The sequence below is a fragment of the Bos indicus x Bos taurus genome, chromosome 26 (genome assembly GCF_003369695.1).
Source record: "Bos indicus x Bos taurus breed Angus x Brahman F1 hybrid chromosome 26, Bos_hybrid_MaternalHap_v2.0, whole genome shotgun sequence".
NCBI lineage: Eukaryota > Metazoa > Chordata > Mammalia > Artiodactyla > Bovidae > Bos > Bos indicus x Bos taurus.
The window spans coordinates 31,037,256-31,062,328 of record NC_040101.1 but is presented as its reverse complement, the minus strand read 5'-3'; the positions used below and the strand labels follow the sequence as shown (position 1 = coordinate 31,062,328).

The window sequence follows — 25,073 nt, the reverse complement described above, 5'->3', positions numbered from 1 at the left end:
GAAAAATACGATCTATGTGTAAGTGGCTCTAATCGTTTCAATAGACTGAGGTACTCCAACTACAGAGGGAGGGATTAAGTTTTAGAATCACCCTGAGTGATGTCAACCCTTCTATGAATCCAGAAGTTCAGTTTCTTGTGTAATATGAGACGATGCTGCTGCTGCTGCTAAGTTGCTTCAGTCGTGTCCGACTCTGTGTGACCCCATAGACAGGAGCCCACCAGGCTCCCCCGTCTCTGGGATTCTCCAGGCAAGAACACTGGAGTGGGTTGCCATTGCCTTCTGCAATGCATGAAAGTGAAAAGTGAAAGTGAAGTCGCTCAGTCGTGTCCGACTCTTCGAGACCCCATGGACTGCAGCCTACCAGGCTCCTCCGCCCATGGGATTTTCCAGGCAAGAGTGCTGGAGTGGGGTGCCATCGCCTTCTCCGATATAAGATGATGGCTGACCCCTGAAGGACAGAACTGACAAAAGGCTGTGGGATGGTGAGTTCACAAAGGGAGGCAGACCACAAGAATACATTTTAGTATTTTCTTTGGCAACTGCTAAGTCCCACCATAGCATTCATTTTAAATTGTGGGTTACGACCCATTAGAGGATGACAAAATCAAGTCCATGGGTTCGATCAGCACTTTTACTTTTATTACTTCAGTGAAATGGAACACGATTGATAGAACAGAAGACAGAATCCACTACGCACAGTAAGGGTGAACACTGTTCTGTGAAACTTCCATCTCAGTTAAAGGTGTGGGTGAGACATAAATACATTTCTTACCTTGGTCACCCTAAAGAACTCAAGCGTAGGGCTAGGGACACAACCATGCAGAAAGAGCAGGGAGACAGACACTCTGGGTCGAGATGAGGAGTTTTAATGACACAGCCAACACCCACAGTCACACTTGGCTCTTCAGACAACTTCATCTTTGGGACTCGACTTGATGCGAAGTAAACCAACACACAGGAGCACGTGAGTGACACGGGCAGTACTCCTGATTCCAGCGAGGGGGCAAGACATTTAAGTTTCATTATCAAAGTACCTTTTTATTCTTCAAATAAAAACCTTAATTTGCTCTGACCTCCAAAATGGCTCTAATCCCAGGCCCCTATTTCTTTTCAAGAGATGTGCTTTTCCTGAGGGGCCAATTTAAACAGAAGCCACTTTACCAGAGGAGCCGTCTCTGTCCCTCAGTAGTCCCTAATCTAGTTGTGATGTTTACAACCAGGTCTGTGCAGGCAGGGAACACATGAAACAGAGGACCGCTTTGGTGGTGCTGGTGTGAGTGCTGTTTCTTCACTGGATTTTGGTGACTGCTTCATGGATGGAGGTGGCCACGTACTCTAGATTTTTGGTGGTTAAGCCACACATGTTGATCCGACCACTTGGCAGCAGATAGATGTGCTTTTCATTGATCAGATACTCAACCTGCTTGGCTGTTGAAAACCAAAAAAGACATATAATCAGAGCAGAAGGAATCCTTTAAGCAATGGAGGTCCAAAGAGTCCATTATAGTGACAATTTCCTTCTTTCCCCCTTCACAGAGAAGCAAAACAACAGGAGTTATTTTGTTAGGTTGGCATAGCAAGAAGTAACTAATGCTCAACAGATTCTGGAAGCTACTCTCATGAGCTAAGTTTCTAATCCCCAGAAAGCTTAACATGGTTTTTCCTGATGGGAATTTTAATCTGGGACTACCTGTCCATCAAACCTTGAATGTTACATTCACTGGGATAGCCCATCAACCCAACCAAACCCATAGACTCAAGACCAACCCACGATATGAAAAACTGTTAAGAATCGCTTCATTTATCTGTTTCTTCAACTGTATTTGCTTAACTCTGAGCACCTAGAGCAACTTCCCTTTGACACTTCATTTTCACAGTACACTGGACAAGGCCCTGAGATGAGAGCTACTGGATAAATGTTGTGTATGTGAACTCACAGGCTGAAAACTGCACAGACCTCTCAGGCCTGGCGCATCTGAACTGTCATTCACACACACACAGGAGGGTTTTCCCCTGAGTCTGCAGAAACGCTTGTGGACAATGGGAAGGGACTGTCTGTACTTCCTTTCTGCCATAATCTCTAGAGCTTTTGTGATTTATTGTAAAAGCCATTTAGTGGATTTTAGGTGATTTTTTTCCCCTTAAGTAATTAGCACCCTTAAGACACCATCAGTTTGAGAGAACAGGATAATATTAATAGTTATGGACTGAATGTGTCCCCCCAAAATTCATATGTTGAAGCCCCAACCCCCAATATGATGGTATTAGGAAGTGGAGTCAGGTTTAGATGAGGTCATGAGGGTAAGCATGTGTGATGGGAGCAGTGACCTCCTAAGAGGAGACCAGAGAGCCTACTCATGGACGAGCTCTCTCTTTCTCTCCCCTTCTCTCCCTCCCTCCTCCACCCCATGTGAGGACACAGCAAGAAGACAGCCATTTACAAGCTAGGAAGAGAACCCCACCAGAACCTGATGGTGCTGGCACTCTGAGCTCAGATTTCCCAGTCTCCAGAACTGTGAGAGATAAACCTCTTGTTTAAACCACCTAGTCGACGGCATTTTGCTACAGCAGCCCAAGCAGACTAACGTGGTAATAAAATCATAATCATTAGAGGAGCAAGCACTTGTGCCAGGCAGTGCTCCACTCCCTTTATCTTAGCTCAGTTATCACCCCCTTTTACAGATGGCATAGATGGAAGCTACGTGACCTTCCCAAGGCCCACAGCTATTCACTGGATCTGGAATTTTGAGGTAGGCACTGTAACTCCCAACAGAGCATGCTTGTTAAGCCCATGCCCCAGGGGTAGATGTGGATACAGGACTTCCACTTTCATTTTTTAAATAGAAATGAAACTCCTCTACTTTTGTGGGGGAGGGGAGTACCACACTTGAGAAGTGAGTAAAAGTTAGGGACTCCTTCCCTAGAAAAAGGGTAACATACACAATTTTAAAAACATCATTTCAGGATGAAAGTCCCTGTTCTGATAGATGAAATGTAGTAAAGGAAGCTCTGCAACATGAGAACGGTAAGAACGAGGTGGTGTGCACATGGAGTTCACTGTACAATTCCTCCAACTTCTCTGTATGTGTAAAATTTTTCCTAATAAAATGTTGGGAGCACACAAAAAAAAAAAACCCTTCTCTTTTTTTTTAAAGGGAGGGGTGGGTAAATGATGCCAAGTTCTACATATACAGCTTTATGTTATAAGCCCACATCTGTTCTCAGCATTTTCCAATCCATAATAAAACTAAGTCCCTACGCTGGACAGCAGGACAATATGGATATTTTATGGGACGACATCTCCACCTTGTGAGCTTTCAGAATATTACTACTAAGCCATTTCCATTTTACTACTACTACCATTTCCACTACACTTAATATCTTAAAAATTGTATAAGGATGATTTTCCTTAGCCCAGTGTACTAATTCCCCACATCAGGATGGTGAGGACACGCAAGGTTAACTAAGCTATCCGTTTACTTTCTTACGTAGCCTCATTTTACCCAAAGTATCTCTGTGGGTCTACAAAATATAATCTCTATAATCTCTACCAATTTTTTTCTGAGCCCAATTCAAACAGATGCACTGATGGCCCTGGTTTAAAGGACCTACCAGCACCTCTGACAGTTCCCTTACAACCCAAAAGCACATATCTGTCTCTAGAGCCACTCAGACACAAGTGCCACCCGAGGTCATATCTGCACCCTGTGAACAGTGGCTTGACTTGAGGTGCTTGGGAATAATTTACTAAATGACGCGTCCTCTCTCATCAGACGGGATGGCCCATCGCTGATGTGCTCCACTGATGGCTGACCAAGATCATGTAAGGCTGCCTACTAGACTTTCAATCGGCTTTGAATTCCAACTACAAATCTAAGTTCTTTTTTATAAAGACAGAATGTTATAACCTAGGCAATGCTTGGAGACTAGGAAAGACCTGTTAAGAAATTAAGTCCCTGGAAAATCATAGGTAATATTTATACTTAAGATTAAGGACAAGCCAAAAGGTGCTTGAGCATTTATAAAAGACGTTTCATAAATCAAGCTTCCGAGGTACATATCCTATTACTTCCCAGTCAGCCCTGAGCCACTTCCCGAGCCCACCAAAATGAAGATATCTGAGTTATGATCAGGACAGTGGGCCACAACAATGCTCTTCTGAAACCCCAGGGGTCCAGGAGATGGAGGGGGGGGCCACACTGAGAAAATCAAGCTAGTTCCAGTCCAAAGTCTGGCTGGCCAAATGGGCAACGGCTCAGGGAGCCAAGCCCAGGAGCACTGCCTGTGAGGAGTGCCGTGTCCAGTGGTGAGCGTTCCAGGTGGGCGGGCCACTTACGGTTCAACCCGGTGAAGCTGAACATTCCGATCTGCTCTGTGATGTGGTTCCAGGTTCCTGGGGTCTTGAGGGCTTCTAATCGTGCCCTGAGCTCAGATCTCATGGTCAGAATGCGGTCTGCCATTGTCTTCACGTTACCTGTCCTGAGTGGACAGCAATATGAATACCAACACAGGCAGCAGAGATGGCACACAACAACATAAACATTTTTTAAGTGTCATCTAAACTATAAGCTAAAAACAGAGTCAGAACCTATCTATTATGGTGTGTTGATGCCTGGATGGGTAGATAAGGAGACCAGAGGCATGGACTTACTGGACAGAAGGGAAGGACTATATTCACTGATGGAGTTTATGGCCAGTAGACTGGCTGTAATACCACTTATGTTTTAACTCACACTTCAGCAAGGTGCTGCTCAAGACAGAATAATATATTTTATCAGGCTTAATTAAGTAGAGATTGCAGATTCAGCTACTACACAACAATTACTGTTTCAAGGATAGGATAAAATACATACAAATTAGATAAAAACGAAGAGCCCCCAAACTGTTGCACGAACTTAATGCTATTCTAACAGAAATCCCTCCCTGTATTTCCTGACTTTAAGAGGAGGAAGCCTGGGAGGCGGGAGAGGAGAGGAAACTCCCATTCACCCAAGGCCTCCTTCCTACATTCCTGATTCTGTGTTACACACACATGTAGATGCCAGCCCTATTTTAGAGAAATAACTGACACTCAAAGAGGCTCAAGCAGTTTTGTCCTGCCTCTGCCAAAGTAAAAGGAAGAGACAGTGAGATGTAATGGGACAATCTCTGTTCTGCATCCCCACCCCTCACCCATCGGGCGTGAGCCCCTTACCATTCATTAAAGAGCTCAGGATCAGACAGGGTACGTGCCACGATCCGTGCTCCCTGAGCTGGGGGATTGGACCATGTAATTCGCACGATCTTCTCCATCTGGGAAAGGACCCGCAGGATGCTATCTGGTTCTTTGGCAACCACAGTCAGATTCCCCACACGCTCATCTAAAAAGAAGGACAGGTGTCAGCCCTGGGGCTCCAGCGGGGGTGGGGCCGGGGTGGCTGGGCTGTAATGCAGGAGAGCACTCACTGTAGAGCCCGAAGTTTTTGGAGAAGGACTGGGCACAGAAGAGCTCGAACCCTTCAGACACAAAATAGCGAATGGCCCAGGCGTCTTTCTCCAGGCTGCCAGATGCGAAGCCCTGATAGGCCGAGTCAAAGAAGGGGAACAGAAACCGGCGCTGCAAGGAAGCAAAGCGAGTCAGGGCAGGAAATGTTCCTGGAACCAACCTCAGACACAGGCCTTCCTTCCCCAAATGATGCCTGGAAGGAACATCTCATTCTGTCTGTTCCTCCTACATCTTTCCTTTCTGTATCCAACTCCACTTTATGTCTGTTTCTCTGTTCACCTAAATACCAACCAACAAATCTAATGACATCAGTAAAGCTCATTTCTTTAAGTACATAGTCCTAGAGAGTCATGATGCTGCTCTGCCAACAGGGCACAACTGATCATGTCACTCCAGGATATCAAAGGTTTCCAGGGGCTCCCCACCGCCCTCAGAATCAAGTCTGAGGCTTCAGCGCAGGGCCTGGCCTGTCACTCAGCCCCTCCCCTGGCCTGTCACTCAGCCCCTCCCCTGGAACTCTAGCCCATAGCAAGAATTACTTTCTCTTCCTTAAATAGACCAAGACCTCTGTCTTGGGCTTTTGACAGTGTTCTTCCCTCTGTAGGAAACTTCCTTCCCTGTCAGCCCCAACCTATCCTCATCCTTCAAAGCTAAACAGGGAAACCATTTCTTCCAGGAAAGCTTCTTCTGCTACCATCAGCCCTCCCAAAGACACACACTCCCCAAAGTCTGGGATATGTGCCTCAACGGCACCCCATCAACACGGCATCTCCCCGAACAGGCCACACTCTCTGAAGGTAGGACCGCCTCTGCTTTGCTCACTATTGTACGCCCATGGCCCCTGGTACATAACAGTTTATCAAGAAGCATTCTTTAAATACGTTAATGAATACACACACACACACACTCCCTGAGCTAGAAATTACAATGTAGAAAGTTATCCCAAAGAAATCATAAAAAGGTTTATTACATATATTGTTCACAAGAATAAGAAACCTGGGCTCTAAACAACCATCAGGTGATTTAATCAATGTGTAACGTGACACACTTAAGCATGTATAACTACACTAAAAATATTGAAAAAGAAAAGAGCCTGACATTCTGTATACCAGATTGCTATCAGCGGCTTTCTTTGGGTAATGGAATTTATAGTTAATACTTACTTTCTTCTTTGGGCTTTTCTCCATTTTCCAAATGCTTCAGTAAACAGGTACTTCTTTTGAATACATCAACTGTTAATACACACCACTGTAAGAGTGGCTCTGAAAAGGCAGTTACCTTCATGACGGAGGCGATCTGCTTCCACTGCTCCGGAGTCGGGTCAGTCCCAGTCGGGTTGTGCGCACAGGCATGGAGGACAAAGATGGAGAACTCGGGAGCTTTCTGGGGAGAAGGAAGCCATGTCAGCTCTGACGCCAGCAGGGACGTGGTGGGGCAGAGTCAGGGGCACACAGGACAGGCACTCCCTCCTAAGTGCCATTTCAGAAAAGAGCACCGGCTTGGGGAGGATGCTCAGACTCTTCACTTATCAACTGATCCAAAGACTGTCCCCCACTCTGCCTGAAACCTTGGCATTCTGTCCATTTTTTCTCTTCTAATCACCCACCTCCAAATCATTCAGGAAACCCTGGAGGTCTAGTCCTCTCTTCGCTGCATCCCAATAGTGATAGGACCGAATGTCTTTAAATCCAGCAGCAATAAAGACACCATTATGATTCTCTGCAAACAAAGGGGTAAAATGTTAAATGAACACTAGGAGGCATAAACGGAAAGGACACAAGGCAGCTTCCAGGGCCGTCACAGGCTCCACGTCTACTGGGGGACACGAGGTGAGAGGTTAAGATGGAGAGGAATGACTGTAACCAAGAACAAGTTCAACCAGTTGTCGTCATGCTGATTTACACCCCACTGCAGAGGGATCTCCCTCCTCCGGGAAGGTCCAACATTCACTAAAACACAAGTTCGCCAAGACTCTTGGGAAAAAGCACTGCCAATCTGAACTTAAGCATCAGGTTACCCATGTCTTGCCATAATCCGCTGCTCAAGCCATTCACCGTTAGTTGATCCAGGGCTGGCATACATTTTCAGTGTAAGCGGTGAGACTTGTGGGGATAACTCCCCTGGCTCCTCTGTTTCTCCTCTCATTACAGCTACAGGACTCACCCCAGGTTGGCGAGGACACATAGACGGGTGTGTCCTTGTTGTTTGTTCCATTGTACCAGCGCGCCAAGAACTCAGCTCCGATTCGAAGTGCACCTGTTCCCCCCAAGCACTGCACACCTCCTACCTGAAAGAGAGACAGCAGGGTTGCTGGTCATTTAAGGGTGAGGTCAGATAACATTAGGGAAAATACAGTAATGATGAGCACTTCCTTAAATGTGTTCTCTCTATAAAATGTCCTAGGTACACGAAGAAGTATTATTTGCCCACGTTTACAAATAAGGAAACTAAGGTTAAGCTACTTTGGCCACCTGATGGGAAAAGCCGACACATTAGAAAAGACCCTGATGCTGGGAAAGATTGAGGGCAGGAGGAGAAAGCGACGACAGAGGATGAGATGGTTGGATGGCATTACCCATTCAATAGACATGAGTTTGGGCAAACTCTGAGAGATAGTGAAGGACTGGGAAGCCTGGCGGGCTGCAATCCAGGGGGTTGGAAAGAGTCGGCCACGACTGATCTTCTGAACAACAACAAAGGCTGAGAAGTGAAGCACTTTCCTCAGTTACCAGCTATTGAGCGGAAAGGCCAGGTGTTCACCCAGGCAGTCTTGAAGTCTGACTCCCAAGGGAGCATCCCTCTGAACAGAGGTAGAGGACATACCTAGGCCACGTGAAGTGTGGCCTTCAAGGCAAACTCATTCCTTTGCACCCATCCCAAGATCAAAACTGCCCTCCAACAGTAGCCTGTAAAATAATGTTCTGAGCTTGCCATCAACATCAATCTGCAATGCCCCTTCTCATCGCCATAATGAAGGCTTATTAATCCTTAGAAATGTCCTCATAGAACAAAGGTACTATGCAAACACTACTTTTCTCTCCTCAGGCTTAGAATGCCCTCACTTGAGCAATAATTAAAGTCCTATACTTTGCCTTTTACAAAATACTTTCACACACATAGGCTTCCTTGATAGCTCAGTTGGTAAAGAATCAGCCTGCAATGCAGGAGACCCCGGTTCGATTCCTGGGTAGGGAAGATCTGCTGGAGAAGGGATAGGCTACCCACTCCAGCATTCTTGGGCTTCCCTGATGGCCCAGAGGGTAAAGAATCCACCTGCAACGTGGGAGACCTGGGTTCGATCCCTGGGTTGAGCAGATCCCCTGGAGAAGAAAAAGGCTACCCACTCCAGTGTTCTGGCCTAGAGAATTCCATGGACTGTATAGTCCATGGGGTCACAAAGAGTCAGACGCGACTGAGCGATTTTCACTTCACACACATACTTATCTGACCTTCACACAGCCCTATAAAATAAGTACTAGATCCCCAATTTATACATGAGGAAACTGACTCAGAGAAGTGGTTTGCCAGAGGATTTATAGCTGGTGAGCAGCACAGCTGGGCACACTTCCAGATCGCCTCAGTCTACATCTAGTCACGGGGCCCCACTTCTGTTGTTCTGTGTGAACATCTTTAATCCTGCCCTTTCACAATTCTAACTGGAGAAATGTCGTAAGTTACATATTGTTTAAATATCTAAAGAAGAAAAGAGAGGAAAAGATCACATAAGGAAGTCTATCGACAAAGAAGTACACGTACCAATGTAATAACAGCCACAACCTCTGGGGAGGGAGCTAGGAGGTGGAACAGTGGTCAAAGGGACTTTGGCCTAATCTATGTTTTTTCTTTTTTTTTAAGATAAGGAGAACCTATTCATGCATTAGTTGGAAATTTTTTAATAACTAAAAAATTATATTTAGATGTTCTGCAATTTGCTGTAAAATAATTCCACTTGGGTGACCAAATATAAACCATTGTTGAAGCTAGCTGATGGATCCATGGGGGTTTGTTCATTACATTGTTTTATCTACTTTTATATATGTTTGAAATTTTCCACAAAAAAAGGAAAAAAACAAATCTTTGTAGATAAAGAAAAAAGCTTCCAAAATCTTTTTTTTTAAAAACTAGCATAAAAAAAAATAAATAAAATAAATAAATAAATAAAAAACTAGCATAAGATCAATGCAAGAAGATGACAAAGCAAAAAAGAGAGCTCTCTTTCATGAATATGGATATTAATGTCCCAAATAAATATTAATAAACACTATGTATCCAAGAGTACATTTAAAAATACCCCTTGGTCAAATGAGTTATCCCTTGAATATGTGATTATTAACAAATATAGGAGTGAGTCAGTTTTCCTAGGCCTCTCCCATGTATATGTGTCACTAAACTTTGATTCTCTCATGTTCAAAAACGAGAGAAAAGAAATATTAAGTCTGCTAGATAAAGAAAATGGTCACCAAATGACCATCATAACAGGAGAGAAAAATAGAGCTATTTCTGATATAAATGCTCAGTAAAACAAGAACCAATGGAGACATCCTAAAAGCAACTTGAAAAAATTTTGATTCAGCCACATGTCATGATGAACACTGAACCATGAGCAGAAATCCCCTGTAAGCTCGGAACCATGCAATGATACCAACTGTCGCTCTTATTCCCCGCTGCTCTATTTTTATTCAGAGATTTGAGCATCTGTGAGAGAACACTGAAACATGAAACAGAAATGAGACTGACATTCAGGGAAACAAGGAATGGAGCACGGCGTCCACTGCAAGAAGCAAAGGCCGCGGACGGGAGTGGAAAAGGTCAGTGCACATCCAACACGGCTCCTCACAGGAGTCGCCCCCACCCCCGCCCCCAAACACCAGTACTTTCCCATTAAAGGTTTCGGCTTCACAGTGTGATCTACCTGGATTTCTTGTGCAAATGGCTAGCAAGGGTCATGTAACCCAAATGTACTTTTTTTTTTTTCATTTCTCATCAACTAAGTTGAATGTCAACTTTATTCCTTATTTCGTATTTCAAACACCTCAGCACCGTGCGTGTTATTTCCTATACGAATGAGCAAGGTTTCCCTTGAATAGGGTTTTTAAGTTACCATGGATATGTGACAGGGGCATGTGGATATCAGTGAAGACATTCTCAGGCATAGGTTTTATTTTCTGTGCTCAGCTTCCAACTCCACCCTTTCTCACTCTAGAAAGCAAATCCGTTAACTAAGAGAAGTCAGAAAGTCAACTGTTGCTGTTTAGTCGCTAAGCTATGAGCGACTCTTTACAACCCCATGGACTGTAGTCCGCCAGGCTCCTCTGTCCACGGGATTTCCCAAGCAAGAATACTGGATTGGGTTGCCATTTCCTTCTCCAGGGATCTTCCCCACCCAGGGATCAAACCCATGACTCCTGCTTGGCAGGTGGATTCTTTACCACTGAGCCAACTGGGCTTCCCTAGAAAGTCAGTACACTAGATTAAAAACATTTGGAAGAGATAAACCCACTTCACTAACATTAACCAATCCTTGACATTCATGATGTATATGACAGTGACATATCAAATTCTCAAGAAATTATCATTCTCTCTAAAAATATATTGTACGCTAGATGAATTCAGTGAAACGCTAGTTGCTCTAAACTGTACCGACAACTAGCAGGAACAAACTTCGGGTGAATCAATAGTATGTCAATTTGATCATTCTGTGAACTGATTTTTGGCAAACTGCTCTAAAGCCCAAGAAAGTCCTGTATTTGGTATGAAGCAAAAAACCATAATAGCAAAGAAAATAAATGCAAACTTCAAAGGGAGCAGGCAATGGGGCTTGGGTGGCTAAACAGGGGTATCCAGAACAAGAGAAATGCAGTTAGGACTTGGCAGAAAACTATGCCAGTGTATAATCTGTACTCCCAACTTAGCCACACTGCCGGAAGGAATCCCTACTTGGCTCTAGAACGCCTGTCCAAGGTCACGATTTGCTGATGTAATGACTTCCCTGTGAGGAGCAGGAGAGCCGTTTAGGAGCCACTTGTAGTCAACACTATGATGTGTTGATCTGGGTGCCCCCAGTTAGTTGGGTGGTATCTGGCACGTGGCACTAAATAAACATGGACTGAACTAGATGAAGAAAAAGAGTCCCTGATGCTGGGAAAGACTGAGGACAGAAGGAGAAGAGGGCATCAGAGGATGAGATGGCTGGATGGCATTACCTAAGCAATGGACATGAACTTGGACAAACTTCGGGAGATGGTGAGGGACCAGGAGACCCAGCGCACTGCAGTCCATGGGGTCGCAAAAAGTCGGGCATTACTGGGCGACTGAACAATAACAAGGTGAGAGCCACAGAGAAAACCCCAAATCTCCGAGAGGCAGTGGTCCAAGCCAGGAAACTGTGATGCCATCTCATGGTTCCAAGACCTCCTACCCGCAGGGGCCCAGTAATTTCAGAAGCTGAAATGTTTATCAGCTGAGATGAAAGTTGGACATTTAGTCCAGATTCTAAGATCTGAAGATGGAAAAGCAGTAGGAGGCGGTGACGAGTCTAGAAAACAGGGCTCCTCAAAGTGGTTAACGGACATGGTAATGTGAAATCTTGAGAACAGTCTAAGAAAAGACGTGATTACTGTTTGTTTTCTGGTTCCTTCTTTCATTCATGCCTCAACTCCTACAAGTTTTGGCTCCAATGTCATTTCTATTTCTACCACAACCACCCTAGTTAAACTTTCACTCCAACCCTCAGCACTCCTAATACACCTTCCACTGCCCTATTTTTTTTTTTTTAGCATTTATCACCTTTCAATATACTATACTGTGCTCCTATTTATTATGTTTAATCTTGGTTTCTCCCCACAAAACTGTAAGCCAGGCAGAGACCCTGGGGTGTTTTGGTCACCACTGTGCTCCAGCATCTAGAACAGTGCCTAGTGGTAAGCACTCATCTGTTAACTGAGCGAATGACGGAACTCAAACATCTGAGGTCTCTGAGGTGCCAGGCTAGGAGCTAAGTGCTGAAGATCTATGAGGTCAGCAAATAAGCCATCACTCCTACCCTGGAAGAAGTTAGGGTCTGTGGGAGGGACAGGCTTACAGAACTGTACATTAAATCCAGAAAGCACTGCTATTTCCCCAGCGATGCAGTTCTGTGATGACTCAGAGCACTCAAATAGCTAGCTCCACCTGAGAGAGCTCAGGATTCAACATGGAAATAATGAGGCCTTGAAGGACTTGGAGGTGGGACTGGAGAGTCTGAGAAGTAAAGGAGGCATTCCCAGCAGAGGGAACAGCTGAGGCAAAAGTGCCAAGTCATGGCAGGGCCCAGCGGGTCTAGAAAACAGCAGGCTCTTCGGACGCCAGGACCTGGGAGCAAGAGTAACTAACTGGAAGAACAGGATGAAGCCTGGCTACAAAACACGCAGCATGCCCAGGGCAGAGTCTGCATTTTACCCTGTAGATAATGGAGGAGACACTGTGTGTGTGACAGGGGAAGCAGGTGACAGGATCAGCTTATTTTTTTTTTTTTTGCTGAGGAAGATCATTCTAGCTGCACTGTGCATTATACACTAGAATGGGGAAGAGACTAGAGGCCAGAGGCTATTATGAGAATCCAATCGGATGACAATGGGCTGAACAAGATAGTCACCTGGGGGAGGTTCAGGGAAAGAGGAAGTACTCAGAACTCAGTATCAATGGGTACCTAGGGTGTTGGACATGCCAAGAGGGTACCCTAAACCATTACCAAAAAAAGAGAGTAAAAGTCTTCAAATGTTTACGGACTGCCATTCAAAGTTGTTCTATGATCAAAAACACAACACAGGATGAACTAGACTAAGAGGAAGGGCTCTGTTCCACCAGCAACAGCCCTGGGTATTAAGTGAGGAAAACGGGGAACACTGGGCAGGGGAACGAGCATCTATCTGCCAGCATAGTTAACAAGCATGTACGAAATGTACAGTCTTGGAGGAAGAAGCTTGCCAACACAGAATCTCTGTTTCCATTTGTTAACAATTGAGTTTAAACTAATTTATCAACCATCTCTCAAAAGATCACCCCCAGTTACCAAAGTTCCCTATTTTCAAACTTCATCAGGACTCTCTCTCTTCCTCTGTGGAAACCCTGGATTTTCAGAGCAACTGCCCAATGCTAACCATAATCTCTACCATTTCTATCCTATGTCTATCAGTATTCCTTCACAGTCTCTCATACCAATCCAGATAAAACCCTCATCAAGTTAATTATTGATACTTACCTAATCATTAATCTGAATCCCAAGATCTTCATCCAGAGCCTCCCTGTCTCCTCCATTATCTAAGAGTGAGCAGTGTTCATTTTACCCTGCTGTGTGCTTATCAGGGCGTGTGGGTGACAGCATGAGAATAAATCAATGACTCCAAGACATGGTCCCTGTCATACATGAAGGCTGCACCTGCATGAAGGCTGCTCCAATGGCCTGACACTGGCCCAGCAGAGCAATAGGGCAGTTGGTTTAAATTGCACAATACCTAATTGGACTATTGCAAAAACCTGAGCTCATCCCCCTCCTACACTCCAACCAGGTCTATCTTCTTCAAATACCCTTATTGGGTAACTCCTCTGCGCAAACCCTCAAGGGGCTTCCCCTGCCCTGGCTGCCAAATCAGCCTGCCTGATCTATCCAACATGTTCCCAGCTCTACTCAGGTAGGTCTTTTTACAACCTAGACCTGCTTCGGAGAAGGCAATGGCACCCCACTCCAGTACTCTTGCCTGGAAAATCCCATGGACGGCGGAGCCTGGTAGGCTGCGGTCCATGGGGTCGCTAAGAGGCGTCTTCACTTTCACTTTTCACTTTCATGCATTGGAGAAAGAAATGGCAACCCACTCCAGTGTTCTTGCCCAGAGAATCCCAGGGACGGGGGAGCCTGGTGGGCTGCTGTCTATGGGGTCGCACAGAATTGGACACAACTGAAGTGACGCAGCAGCAGCAGCACCAGACCTGTTTACCTCCAACCTTTGTCCCTGGACTCCTAGTGTTCTAGACAAATATTCCTTTCTCTTCCTCTGCACTTTATGGTTCTCAACGTTGGCTGTCCTTTGGAGTCACAAGGAGGAGCTTTTTAAAAATACCCTTGAAGGGAAGGAATTGGAGGGAAAGGAAATAAAAGGGCAGAGGGTGGTATGGGATAACAAGCCTGGTATGGGATCCTGCCACCAGTATGCTTTTAAAACCACCTAGGTAACAGAGTCAGAGTACAGAACCAGAATGAGCCCTGGTCTCATTCCCCAAGGTTCAGCTCAAGCCCCACCTCCAGACTCCACCAGTCTCTCTCCCTGGATTCCTATAACACTGATAATCTCTATCACACTACTTTCTGTCACACACAGCCTCTCGCCAAATGTATTCTTCCATGTATCTCTAGTTACACATAGACTATGTACCAGGAAGCACTTAAATGAGAGACGCTGAGATTAAGACTAGAAGAATCAAATATTAGAACTGGCAGGATCTTCAAGCATCTAGACTAGTGGCTCTTAGACTTTGGAGGGCCACAGGCTCCTTCAGAAACTCTGATTAAAGGTATGGAATACATATACACACAGAATTCTGAAATTCAGAATTTGGGGCGTTCAGAGGTCCCTTAAATGATTCCCTATGCAAATACTCCTTATGGGACCATGAACCATAAACTAGTCTTTCTCTAACTCATAGATGAGTCGTAGGGGCTGGAGGGGCTGCCTTTGGTCAAAAGTAGTGGCAGAGCTGGATCCAGACCCTGATGTCTTGATCATTTCATTAAACTCCCTTGGCTTGGTATTCCCACTGACTACTTCAAACCCAGCAGCTGAAATCTGACCATTTCTTGGGCAAAAGTGTACAACTAAAGAACCTATGCGTTATACAAAAGCATGTTACTTCCACAATCAGGTTCCTGAGGTCACACTCTTTAAACCCTTATTCACTGACAGTTCAATAGACACGATACCTAATTTTTAACCTCTTTTTACCCTCACAGCTTCTAAAGAGAAAACAGATCCTCACCCAAAACTCACCCGCTTCTCTTGCAGAGCTGGGCTGTCATCCCCAAGGGCCAGGCGGGAAGCACAAGTTCGGAACTCTGCCAGGCCCAGGATGGGCAGATACTCATGGTTTATGCTGCTGTCGTTAGCAATCCTCTGCTCCACCTTCCTCACGACTGGTAAAACCCAGGGCTGGCTATCATCGGTGCGATAAGCTAGGACACAAGAAAGAGACATACAACAGGGGAGCCTTAGGCTTGATCCAAGGAAGAGTCTGGAACTGTGAACAGGGCGAGTTCTACCACCTTCCAATCAAAGCAGAACTGTGCTGCTCACTCACTCACTGCCTGCTTTCAGCAGGCACCAGCCTAGGTGCTGGACAGGCAGAAGGACAGATGTGATTCCTATCCTTCTGGAAATTACAGCTCTTACCTCCAACAAGTAGAATGCTGAAATAAAACTGGGATATGACAGAGTCCGACTGAGTGACAGAGTACACACAAAAGTACTTAGCAAATTAAAAATAGCGTACAAATGCTAGCTATGTCAATATTACTAGGGCACTGAGGTCTCCAGGCCACTGGCCCTGCAACCGCCTTCTTTCTGCATCTCCCCAGGAGAAGGGTTCGGTGCTACTTTAGATGAACGCCTCACCTGCAAACACCAACACGGAGAAAGAGGGCACTAGAGGGAGGAACTGTAAAGCAGAAATGGGACAGATGGCAAGGAGACACTCTGTGACTGAAGATTCCAACAACTGGTTACACAATCGTCCAACATCCAATTTAAACACATCTTTGTCCTCTTGCTGATTTTTGATAACAGCCAGTGTTTACCAATTTGACTGTTCTTACCACTCACTTCCTCAGCTTCACACTTTCACTGATGTAAGTTTAACTATTTCATAACGTTTAATAGTGATTAAAGCACATTTCTAAGCATTTCTTCTATGCTACAATTATTTTCAGTCTACTTTGGGTTACCTCTATCACTGACTTTTTTCTCCCTATAGTACCTTATGATCATTCTGAGATTACAGCTTGAGAGGACAGCTGCTTTGGCCTGTATCCAAGCCAGTGACCTCTCTGAGCAGGATTCCTGACAGGAATTTGCTTCTGCTGGAATGTTTAGGTCTCCAATAAGCCTATACTTTGGCAAGGGATGGTGAAACTGACATTTTTAAAATAATTCTTATCTTGATTTCTGCTCAGCTTTAATCCCTGACTTTTTTTTTTTCTAATCACTTTTTAGGGTAGTTGATGTTTTTTGAACAACACATTTCGATTGCAGAAAATTTAGAAAAGCCTAGAAACAAAATAATAAACATTATAATTAACACGTAATTCCAGCACCCAGAGATGAGGAATATAAAAATTTTGGTGTATAACCTTCCAAACTTTACATGAGTATACTCTTTTATAAATTATGTATCAATTTTATATAGAATTTTCAGCATGCTTTTTTCCACTTGTTAAATGTATATTATGAATATCTTTCATCACCATTAACTACCTAAATCTCTGTACTATGTCTATATTCTTTTTAGAGCTGCATAACTGATAAATGCACCATAATTTGTTTATTCAGACTCCTGCTGATAGACACTGGAGTTGTTTCTAATCCTTGGCTATTAGAAAACAATTCCTCAGTGAGCCTTGTACATACGTCATCTTACATGTACGTAAATACAGCTGTAAGAGGCAGGGTTGAAAATGGAAGAGTAGGTTGAGAAGTATGTGTATTTGTAGCTTCGTTGTTGTTTTTGAGGGTATACATTAGTTTACTACTTTCAACCGATTTTCACTTCCAACACATGACAAATATGGTTAAGACAACTGACTGGAAGAAACTGGTAGCGATCGATGAACAGTTTAAAGAATACGGTCCTTTTAAATGCAAATATGTTACCTTTAAGCATACTTTGTGTTATCTGTAGCTTTGATAGACACGGCCACCTGGGCTTTTTTATGGGGATTCCATCAGTTTACTTTCCTACCGTGTGTGTTAGTTGCTCAGTTGTGTCTGAGTCTTTCCGACCCCAAAAACTGCAGCCCGCCAGGCTCCTCTGTCCATGGCATTCTCCAGGCAAGAATACTGGAGTGGGTAGTCATTCCCTTCTCCAGAGGATCTTTCTGACCCAGGAATCAAACCCGGGTCTCCTGCGTTGCAGGCAGATTCTTACACTGTCTGAGTCACACATTCCTACCATAGGTTAGGGATTTTATCAGCTTACATTTCTACCATGAGTGTATAAGAGTGTCTGCTTCCCCACATCCTCAGCCACTGAGTGAATTTTTGCCAACTTAAGAGTGCAAATGCTATTTCAGCGTAGTTTAAATTTGCCTTTCTCTTAGCATAGAAGTACTTGGGCATTTTTCATACACATGAGCCATTTACAACACAATTTTAGTGGCTAGACAATATTCCTTTCTACATATAATTTAGTAACTGTTTGTGTTACTTTTGATTATTTGCTAATATAAACAAGGTAACAAATATTTCTGTATCTTTATACACATTCATGAGGGCTTCCTTAGAAAAACTTCTAGATGTAAAATTACTAGATCAAAAGTCAGACAACAAATAAGACTTAGTAAGATATTTTGATTCTGTGTCTGTCTTCTATTCCGTCCACTAACCCTGTCCTCCAGGAATGTGTCATCTGCAAATCTGATAAGCATATCAAGCCAGTAATAAAAATGTGAACAGAGTTCCAGACTGACACAGCCACGAATCAACAACCAGTCTCTGGGTAGGTGAATCTGATGCACAATACAGTCCTATCAGTCACACGAGACCCACTGGCCCACCAAACTAACTCCCTTTCAACGAGTTCAAAAATCCTGCTTTATCAGGCGAGGTTTGGTCTGGTTTTTCAAAGAGATACCGAAATAACTTACTCTCAAATAATCACTGTCCCTGAAAGAGATCACCCCATCTATGATCACAATGCTACCATTGTTCTAAATATTCCTGAATTATTCTCTTGGAATTGTCTTTAGAGGCATTATTATGTCTCATTATTCTGCATATCCTCAACTGTCCCATATTTTCATCCTTTGAACATAAATTTAATCTTTGAAAAGAGTACTTGCATTATGCCCAGCAGAGTAGGCGGGTGAATGGACTGAATAATATGAATGGAGAACAGCTATAAAAAGATGGCCTCCTCTGTGGGTCCAACATGCTCTAGAAAAGAAGGTTTCCAGAAAACTCTGGGCAATAGCAGTATATCCAGACTACAGCACTGAGGGGATACTATTTAGATGTACAAGAATATGGGTGCCCATAGAAAAACTAATTCTATTATGCTTCCCATCTATGTTTAGAAGATTTCTATTAATATATTATATAATTATGCTACATAGATTTATAAATCATGTAAATCATGTCATTTATAAATCATGTATTATAAATAAATAAAATATGAAAAATAAAGAAAAAGTCCTAATACGAATGCTCTTACCAGTAACAAACATACTCCATGCAACTATAAAAAAATCCTGTTATATGACTGGAGGCAGGAAGGCACTGGGTCCATATTGTGACAAAAGAGAAATTGGCCAGTTCACACCTCTGCTTCCTTCTTCACTGTCCAGGCTCCCCCAGATTCAGTTCTAGATTTGTTCTCAATGCCTTGTCTAACTGTCCTGCTGAATGTCCTAACTGTCCTGCAGTCACTCTGAGTTGATCAGAGCAGTGAGGAAGAGGCATTATCAACAACCACTGTTCTTGCTCTGCCAGAGGGATTCTATTCCTGTTTGTTGGACCTATGAGCTTCTCATTCATTCTTTCATTCTCTCATGTGTTTGACAGGTACTCACTGAATCCACCATGAACCAGGCACCGACTAGAAAAAGCTACGCAGAGATGAGTAAGATAAAACAAGATACTGTCTGGTCTCCCCCCAGGAAACACAGCATAGAGTCCTTAATTCTCCTGTAAGTGATCAGGGAAGATTTTACAAAAGACAGAGTATGAAAGATGGTAAGAGTTTCAAAGACAGACAAGGAAAGGGGGCATTCCAGGCAGGGGGAACACTTGTGCAAGGTCCCAGGGGCTTGGAGAGATGAGGTTTATGAGGATCTGCATTTTCGTGGCTCGGAAATAAGATCCATGGAGAAGCAGCAAGGAATGGCTCAAGGAGTCTTGGGAGTCTCTTCTAAGGAACACTGTCTCAATGGGGAAACCACTGAAAGCATGTAAGTGAGTGACATGGACAGCTGTACATTTAAACAGAATCATTTGAGTGACATGATGGAAAACAAACTGGAAGGAGGACAGAGGTAGATGGTTAAGTAAGGAGGTTTCTGCAATAATCCACAAAGGAAATAATGATGTCCTAAATTAAGGCAGCAGCCACAGGGATAAACAAAAGGGGACACATTCACGATAAACTTATGAGGAAAAGAAAAGACAGAACCTAACATCCGCTGGATCATCAAAAAAGCAAGAGAGTTCCAGAAAAACATCTATTTCTGCTTTACTGACTATGCCAAAGCCTTTGACTGTGTGGATCACAATAAACTGTGGAAAATTCTGAAAGAGATGGAAATACCAGACCACCTGACCTGCCTCTTGAGAAATTTGTATACAGGTCAGGAAGCAACAGTTAGAACTGGACATGGAACAACAGACTGGTTCCAAATAGGAAAAGGAGTACGTCAAGGCTGTATACTGTCACCCTGCTTATTTAATTTATATGCAGAGTACATCATGAGAAACGCTGGGCTGGAAGAAGCACAAGCTGGAATCAAGATTGCCGGGAGAAATATCAATAACCTCAGATATGCAGATGACACCACCCTTATGGCAGAAAGTGAAGAGGAACTAAAAAGCCTCTTGATGAAGGTGAAAGAGGAGAGTAAAAAAGTTGGCTTAAAACTCAACATTCAGAAAACGAAGATCATGGCATCTGGTCCCATCACTTCATGGGAAATAGATGGAGAAACAGTGGAAACAGTGTCAGACTTTATTTTGGGGGGCTCCCAAATCACTGCAGATGGTGACTGCAGCCATGAAATTAAAAGACACTTACTCCTTGGAAGAAAAGTAATGACCAACCTAGATAGCATATTGAAAAGCAGAGACATTACTTTGCCAACAAAGGTTCTTCTAGTCAAGGCTATGGTTTTTCCAGTGGTCATGTATGGATGTGAGAGTTGGACTATGAAGAAAGCTGAGTGCCAAAGAATTGCTGCCTTTGAACTGTGGTGTTGGAGAAGACTCTTGAGAGTCCCTTGGACTGCAAGGAGATCCAACCAGTCCATTCTAAAGGAGATCGACCCTGGGATTTCTCTGGAAGGAATGATACTAAAGCTGAAACTCCAGTACTTTGGCCAACTCATGTGAAGAGTTGACTCATTGGAAAAGACTCTGATGCTGGGAGGGATTGGGGGCAGGAGGAGAAGGGGACGACAGAGGACGAGATGGCTGGATGGCATCACTGACTGGATGGACGTGAGTCTGAGTGAACTCCGGGAGCTGGTGATGGACAAGGAGGCCTGGCGTGCTGCGATTCATGGGGTCGCAGAGAGTCGGACACGACTGAGCGACTGAACGGAACTGAACTGAATGACCAAATAAATAGATGTAGAATTGATGAAAGTGTCACCAACGACCTCCAAAGTCTCTCCAGTCTGAATAAAGACTGGTGGGGGTGAGGTGGGAGAGGGGGCAACCAAGTAAGCAGAAGAGAAAAAGAAAAGATGGGGGGGAGGGTAGAATTCACGTGTTGTCTAAACACACTGAATTTGAGGTGGTTGTACAACGTGTCCAGCAAACTGTAGCAAGTATGGGTCCAGCATTCAGGGAAGTAGTACAGGATGGAAAAAGGTTTTATAATTACAGACATGGACGGTGGCTGAAGCCACAGTCATAACAAGAACTTACTGAATACTTAGTACATACAGGGCACTGTGCTAAACACTTCACCTTAAAAAAGAAAAAACACAACTGTCATTTAAGTCTTATAACAACTCACAAAATAATATTATGATCTCTATTTTAGGGATCTGGAAACTGAGGCCAGAAGTTTCCCCAAGATCATAGGATGATAAGGGCTAGGCTGCCATACTATTAAGTGCATGGATCCCTGTGTTTTTTCTAATGAGCAAGAGATGTTCAGGGAAAGCCTGAAGCCAGCAGGCCCCAGGGGACTGACTGTGCAAGAGGTCTTTCTACCAGCACACCCACCCCAACTCCATGCACCACTGCCTTCTCCCCAAGGACCAGCTCTTAAGGAGTCACACAGGTTCAGGTGAGTACAGTGGTCTCAATTTCCAGAAGAACATGGAAAATTAAGTGATTAAACCATCACCTCTCCTTCCCTCATCCATCCCCATCCAAGAGCCCATGAACATATGCCTCTTTAAGGTCCTTCTCCAACTAGGGTCCCTGGGAAAGGGCCGGGGGTACTTGATACAGCACATCTCACCCACAGTTTTATTTGAAAATGCTAGGAAACCACATTAAAAACAACAAATATAAAATCAAGCACAGTTTATCTGGAACAAAACAAAGTTTACATGATAAACGGACTGGAGTCTGTGAAGAAATGTCTTGCTTCAGGCTACATCAGGCTAGACACATATTTCCCCTGCCCTTAAAGTTCTGAAACTTAGCATCATATTCAACACTGGAAAATATGATGCTCTGCTCTGTTACTACATGGAAATTATGCAAATAGTAACAGCAAGAAAAATTCCTGGGGAAACTACCTGCAAGTGGAATGAGCTAACAAGATTAGAGTTGCAGCTCATTTTAAATGCCCAGCGTCACTAGAACTTGAACTGGATAACTTCCATTAGGCTTTATCTTAACTTAGAAAGAGGAAAAAAAAAAAAAGCATCTTCCCCAAAGTCGGCAAGATTAATTACATTTCCTTCACAAAGGATATACTTTGGGATGTGTATAAACAGAGCTAGGACATAAGAAAGCCATAAAGAGACTTCTCACAACACTATACTTTAATGAGACCCTTATCTGAACACTTACTATCCATAAAAAAAAAAAAAAATGGGTCACAGTGATCAATAAAAATAACATTTATATAGCACTTTTCATTTATATGTCATATTTCACACATAATTATTTACTTCAAAGTCATCTGATTAGATCAGTAACATTATTATCCTATATTACAGTCATGTAACATGCTTGTGAATCTTAAGAGTAGAATTTTAGAGGAAGATCATTCCTTTCTGGCTCCTCACTTAATAGACAGAGTCCCGCCTGGGATGTTAAATAACACTCCCAAGGTCACATCATTGGACTACAGACCCAGGCCTGTACCCAAGTCTTCTCACTCTTCTCACTACAGTGCACTGGCTCCATCTGGACCACCTGAAGCTGCCCAAAATAGAGAAGGGGACAGAGACCCAGGTACCTGACATGGCCTATAATCCCAGCTCTCCCACTTACAGCCTATGACCTGCACCAAAATGTTTCATCAATCTGGGCTTCAGCTTTCTTACCTCTAAAACAGTAATAGTAATAAACAACCCTCCAGAGTCATCCTGAGCACTTAAACCATTTGCTTCTAATAAAGAGAAAGAATTCCTCAGTTCTCACATGACAAAGGCACTTTCACAGTTAAAGTGACCCCAATCTGGGCCACAGAATGCGCTTCTGAGTCAATCACTTCTGGCCTTAGCAGGCAGGGTACTTAATTCTGCAAGGGCAATATATTTCTGAACCAGGGTTATTTCATTTTGCAGTTCTTGAGCTGAAAATTTTTACTAAACATCTTTTATGTGACCCACCCAAAGAAATGCCAAAACAACCACAGTAATAGCTAGTACTTACATAACTCCTACTTAGGTGCAAGACACTGTTCTAAGCATTTTAAATGCATTTAATCCTCACCAAAAGCCTGTAGGATAGTTCAAAGGTAACTGAGGAAATAAAATCTGAAGTTTTAAAACGATGTATTTAGATTAACATCAATACTAGTTCATCATGTTATACCCAGCTCTGAAGAAATATCTGGAGGTTCTGGATTGGTTTTAAATTAAGAGCTTGAATAGTGCTCATTTCAATTCAATTCAAGGTCTTTCAATATCACCCCCACTTTGCTGCCTGCTAAAAGCATCACTTTCCCTCTGTGGGTGAAACTATGTACAACTGGCTTTTTATGCTTTATTATGGAAAATTTCAAATATATACAAAAGTTGTGAGAATAATATAATGGATGCCCATGTACCCATTACCCAGCTTCATTACCTGCTGCTTCATTACCATGTACCCATTACCTGCTTTTTCCTCACCCCTACTCCATACTCCCTGGTGAAAACTTTAACAGATCCTTTGAACAGAATCACTGTGGGACACCTGATTCTGAATCTCCTTCTTGCCACTTCTTCTCTTCTACAAAACACTTCAATTTTTCTCTTTCTGAATTTCTAGTCCTTCTATTCTGTCTGTTCCCTAGCACAGAACACGATCCTACTCATGCTGTTTTCCTTGGCTTGCTTTGTATGCCCTTGGGTAAGTGTCGGTGCGGCTGCAAACATCCCAATGACGTTGATAGAAATAACAAATTCAGAGAAGATTAGGAGTTAAAGGAACTTCAGAGGCACTCCAGTCCAGATCTTTTTCTTGGTAGTAATAAAAAAAGAACCCAATGCTCTCAGCTGTCCAAGGTCCAAGAAATACACGCAAGAAATGATGACAAGGATGTGTGGAAAGTAAGCTTCTACTGTCCACATTCTTTCCTCTCTTTTCCACCATCTCTACCCATTCCCACCACAGCCAAAACATTCTTCCCAGATCCCAAGGGAGCATTATCCTGTCTCAGAAGCATTTTAGATCTTTATTATTTCACTTAACACCTGCTGATTTTAATCTCCTTGGGGCTAAAACCAAGCTTCAGTCTTTCCTGAACAAGGCTTGGTAAAGTACCCGACTGATACCTTGTAGTCACTCAAATATTCACTGACCCAGACCAGAGCTCTGTAGGGCTAAGAGGTCTCCTTTATCCACTCCCCTGTAGCCAGGACTCCAAGCCTATCAGGCTTATTTTTCTCCTTCTCCTTTCAATCCCTGACTGCCCCATTTCTTGAGAGGCAAAAGAATGCAGTGAAATACACAATGAATACACAATGCAGAATCAGAAAACATGAGTTTGTGTCTTGACTGCTACACCTATTCTGTGTGTTCACAGATACATCTCCCTTTTCCAGGGACTCCATAAACAAGGGGCAGGTTGAACTAAGCCTCGGGGATCTTGCCTCGTCTCCAAGCTAGACCTCGGCATCTCCTACGGTCCCCACAGCCCGCTCCACTCCCACGCTGCTCACATTCTTAGGCACTGCATCCTTACCTCCCACTCCCAGGTTGACCTTGCGGGGGTCCGGATCCTCCCGGAAGTCAGCAGTTAGCTTAAAGACAAGGACCGGCTGGGCCTGAGGAACCTCGGCAAAGATTGATGGAGGCGCCATAGCTAGAAAGCAGGAGTCGACTGAAAGCTTCCACTCAGCGCCTGGATCCTCTCGGTCCGGTCCAACCGCGGCGACTGGAGGAGACTCTCACCTTCACCTAGCCGGCGGGGGCGGGCCCGCGGCCTCCAATGGTCGAGCCGCGTCCGGAGCTTGGCAACG

The 25,073-nt window shown here is 43.8% G+C and overlaps 1 protein-coding gene across 1 annotated transcript; it reads right to left on the bottom strand.

Annotated features, from left to right (window-relative positions):
• Positions 1 to 620: 620 nt before the first annotated feature.
• GOT1 (glutamic-oxaloacetic transaminase 1) lies at positions 621 to 25,073 on the bottom strand. The gene is made up of 9 exons (XM_027528671.1): positions 24,797 to 25,073; positions 15,508 to 15,689; positions 7,652 to 7,775; positions 7,095 to 7,207; positions 6,767 to 6,871; positions 5,449 to 5,599; positions 5,198 to 5,363; positions 4,340 to 4,482; positions 621 to 1,431 (listed from the first exon to the last, which is right to left on the bottom strand). The coding sequence occupies exons 1-9, from the start codon at positions 24,912 to 24,914 to the stop codon at positions 1,292 to 1,294; spliced, it is 1,242 nt and encodes a 413-aa protein (XP_027384472.1). The 5' UTR covers positions 24,915 to 25,073; the 3' UTR covers positions 621 to 1,291.